Genomic DNA, 2,481 nt, shown 5'->3' with positions numbered 1-2,481 from the left:
TATATATATATAGAATCTTTCCTTTCCTCTTATTCTATGGAAAAGAATATTTTCGATTGGTTTGATTTCTTTATGCACTATGCATTATGCATTATGCAAGAGTCTGTGCGGCCATTAGTTTAGCCACAGAAAACAGCTAGACTCTGTATCAAATGTGCAATAGTACCAGCAGTATAATACAATACCCTGTTTAACCATCAGATGGCACATCTTACAAAAGTGTGCTGTGGAGTGTGGGGAAAATCGCTCATAAAGGTATCACGGCGATTGAGAGACTAGAGACACATCTCTCTTCTTCTCTTGCGTATTGCTGTGAGTATAAGAAAGTTATATAATTATTTTATGTTTTTGACATTGTGTTTTGTGTTTTATTAAAACTCTCGAAATATAAATTTGGAATATTGAAAGACATTTCGAAGAATATTTGTTACAATTATATGAAATTGGTTATGTTCATTAAGTATGTGTTAAAGTTATAACAAGTATGTATTTTCTAGACTTTAGTCAACATGGGGAAACAGTTTGGAAACCTTTACAAAATTCATGGCATTGTCTATTTTCGTCTAAGCCCATACGAGCAAAAAGCCTTCAAAGGATTTATATCCGAAGGTGTACCAAATCTAATTCGTCGCTTCCAAGGCAGTGTATTTAAGGTTGCACCTTGTAAGTATATTTAGTATAATTACATATTTAATGAATCATTTATTTTATAATTTAATATTTTAAATTATTCTTTTTGTTACAGTTTTCATGTGTTCCTATTTGCTCGTGAATTGGGCGAACGAAAAGAATCATGCTCTTTCTCGCAAAAATCCCAAGGATTACGAAAATGATACATAAATATATATATGTATACATATATAGGTGAATTTCCAGTTAATGACACTTAGTTTTTATTTGAAAATATCAATTAATATTACCTTTAATTCTGAAATAAAAGAATTAATAATATTGTATCGAAAGTAATATATGTATATGGAAATATTTGGGAGTTCTTCATAAATTTGTTGCTTTCCTCTTTTGTGGGTAAAGTAATTGAATGCGAGTCGATTATATTTGTACATCTGTTTTTCAGTAAATTTAATTGTCTGTACAAATATATATTTTTTTCAATTTTACTTTTCTTTATTTGTATTTATTCTTTTTAATTGTGTGACAATTTAAAAAATGTGTTTGACTCTTATTTTGCTTTTTATTTATTGTTATTTATTTTACAAATATGTATGTTTTTGCTTCTCCAATTGCAATTATTTGTAGAAAAATGAAAATATATCTGTACCACTGCCAGTTAGACGAATAATCAAATATGGATAATTAGATACTGTAACAAAATCTTGTTACAATTTTAGATTTTCAAACTTATTTTAATATTTCTTAAATTTTAAATTAAGATAATTTTCTGAGATCAACGTTGAATCACTAAACTCTCCTTAGGCCCAGAATATAATAAATGCCATTTTCCTCAAAGTGATAATGACTTGGTTACACTTACGCTATAATTTGTTATTGATTGAACAAATAATTAAAAGATTTGTTGTTACGGATCTGTTATGTACGCGCGACGTTGTTAAATTGACCGCCATTTAGCCAATCCGGTCAATTAAACTGCATTCTCAACAGGTGTTTCCTTTTCCTCAAATTACACATTCTTTATAGTCTCCCTTTATAACAGGTAGTTCTATTGGTTCAAGATACCGGTCTTCGGATTTCTTCGACTTTCATGGCGCATACGGTGCAACTTGACTGTAGTGCCTCGTGCTACGACTAACGTGCCATGATTAACGTGCAAATCGATATACCTGTTATTCGATTAAATACACCCGTTTATTCATGTTATTCCATTATCATAAAAAAAAGAAAAAAAAGAAAAAGAAAAAACCGAAATAAATATTGAAGAGATGAAAACGTAGCAGGCTTGTAATATACGAGAAATAGATCGTGCAGTATTCGAGTCGTACGATCCTGAAGCATCGTGGCGAAGATTGCCGATTTGAACGAGTCCGACCGCCATGTCGGTCTCCGTAAACGTTGAACGTTGAACCAATGGCACGTCGCGTTACCTGCGGCGCACCTGGAGCGGTTGGAGCGGCTGGAGCAGGTGAGTGAGTGAGTGAGCGAGCGAGCGACGGTGCGTCGATCAGGGATTACGATCGGTCATCGGATTAGTCGCCGGAGTATTCGCGGTCGAGCATGTTCGGGACGTAGCTCCGCTGCTAGTTTTCTGTCGCCTCGGGATCGAGTGCCTCCCTCTCCCCGGCCCTCTACCTGTTTCCGTTTCTCAACGTGTACGTGCGCGTGCCGCGTGCAGTGCGTCGTGAAAAATTTGTAAATAAGGTAAGCGATCCCGTTTCGAGCGCGCTCGCTAAGCTCGCGATCATGCGTCTTCTCTCATCTATTTTCTTCTCTTCGACGCGAATCCCACGATGCTCAGGGAATTACACGAGACGAGATCAGTCGCCGTCGTAACAGCACCGTTGTATT

The 2,481-nt window shown here is 35.6% G+C and overlaps 2 protein-coding genes across 3 annotated transcripts in view; both read left to right on the top strand.

Moving 5' to 3' along the window:
• The first annotated feature begins 145 nt into the window (after positions 1-145).
• On the top strand, positions 146-893 carry LOC108756538 (cytochrome b-c1 complex subunit 8). The gene is made up of 3 exons (XM_018500423.1): positions 146-312; positions 498-663; positions 746-893. The coding sequence occupies exons 2-3, from the start codon at positions 510-512 to the stop codon at positions 838-840; spliced, it is 249 nt and encodes an 82-aa protein (XP_018355925.1). The 5' UTR covers positions 146-312; positions 498-509; the 3' UTR covers positions 841-893.
• Positions 894-2,138: 1,245 nt separating this feature from the next.
• The window catches only part of LOC108756543 (epidermal growth factor receptor kinase substrate 8-like), a 20,247-nt gene continuing 19,904 nt past the window's right edge, over positions 2,139-2,481 (top strand). For both annotated transcript variants that reach the window (XM_018500429.1, XM_018500430.1), the window contains exon 1: positions 2,139-2,334. The gene's annotated coding sequence lies outside the window, so the exon portion shown is untranslated. The remainder of the gene's footprint in view (positions 2,335-2,481) is intronic.

This window comes from Trachymyrmex septentrionalis, unplaced genomic scaffold, assembly GCF_001594115.1.
Source record: "Trachymyrmex septentrionalis isolate Tsep2-gDNA-1 unplaced genomic scaffold, Tsep1.0 scaffold128, whole genome shotgun sequence".
NCBI lineage: Eukaryota > Metazoa > Arthropoda > Insecta > Hymenoptera > Formicidae > Trachymyrmex > Trachymyrmex septentrionalis.
The sequence above is the reverse complement of the archived record's forward strand: the minus strand, read 5'-3'. Positions and strand labels throughout refer to the sequence as shown.

What these genes read in the sequence shown, in the direction of transcription:
- LOC108756538 (XM_018500423.1), top strand. Translation starts at nt 510, where the DNA reads ATGGGGAAACAGTTTGGAAACCTTTACAAAATTCATGGCATTGTCTAT. An exon ending in TGTATTTAAGGTTGCACCTT is followed by an intron (nt 664 to 745) that starts GTAAGTATATTT and finishes TTTTTGTTACAG; the next exon opens with TTTTCATGTGTTCCTATTTG.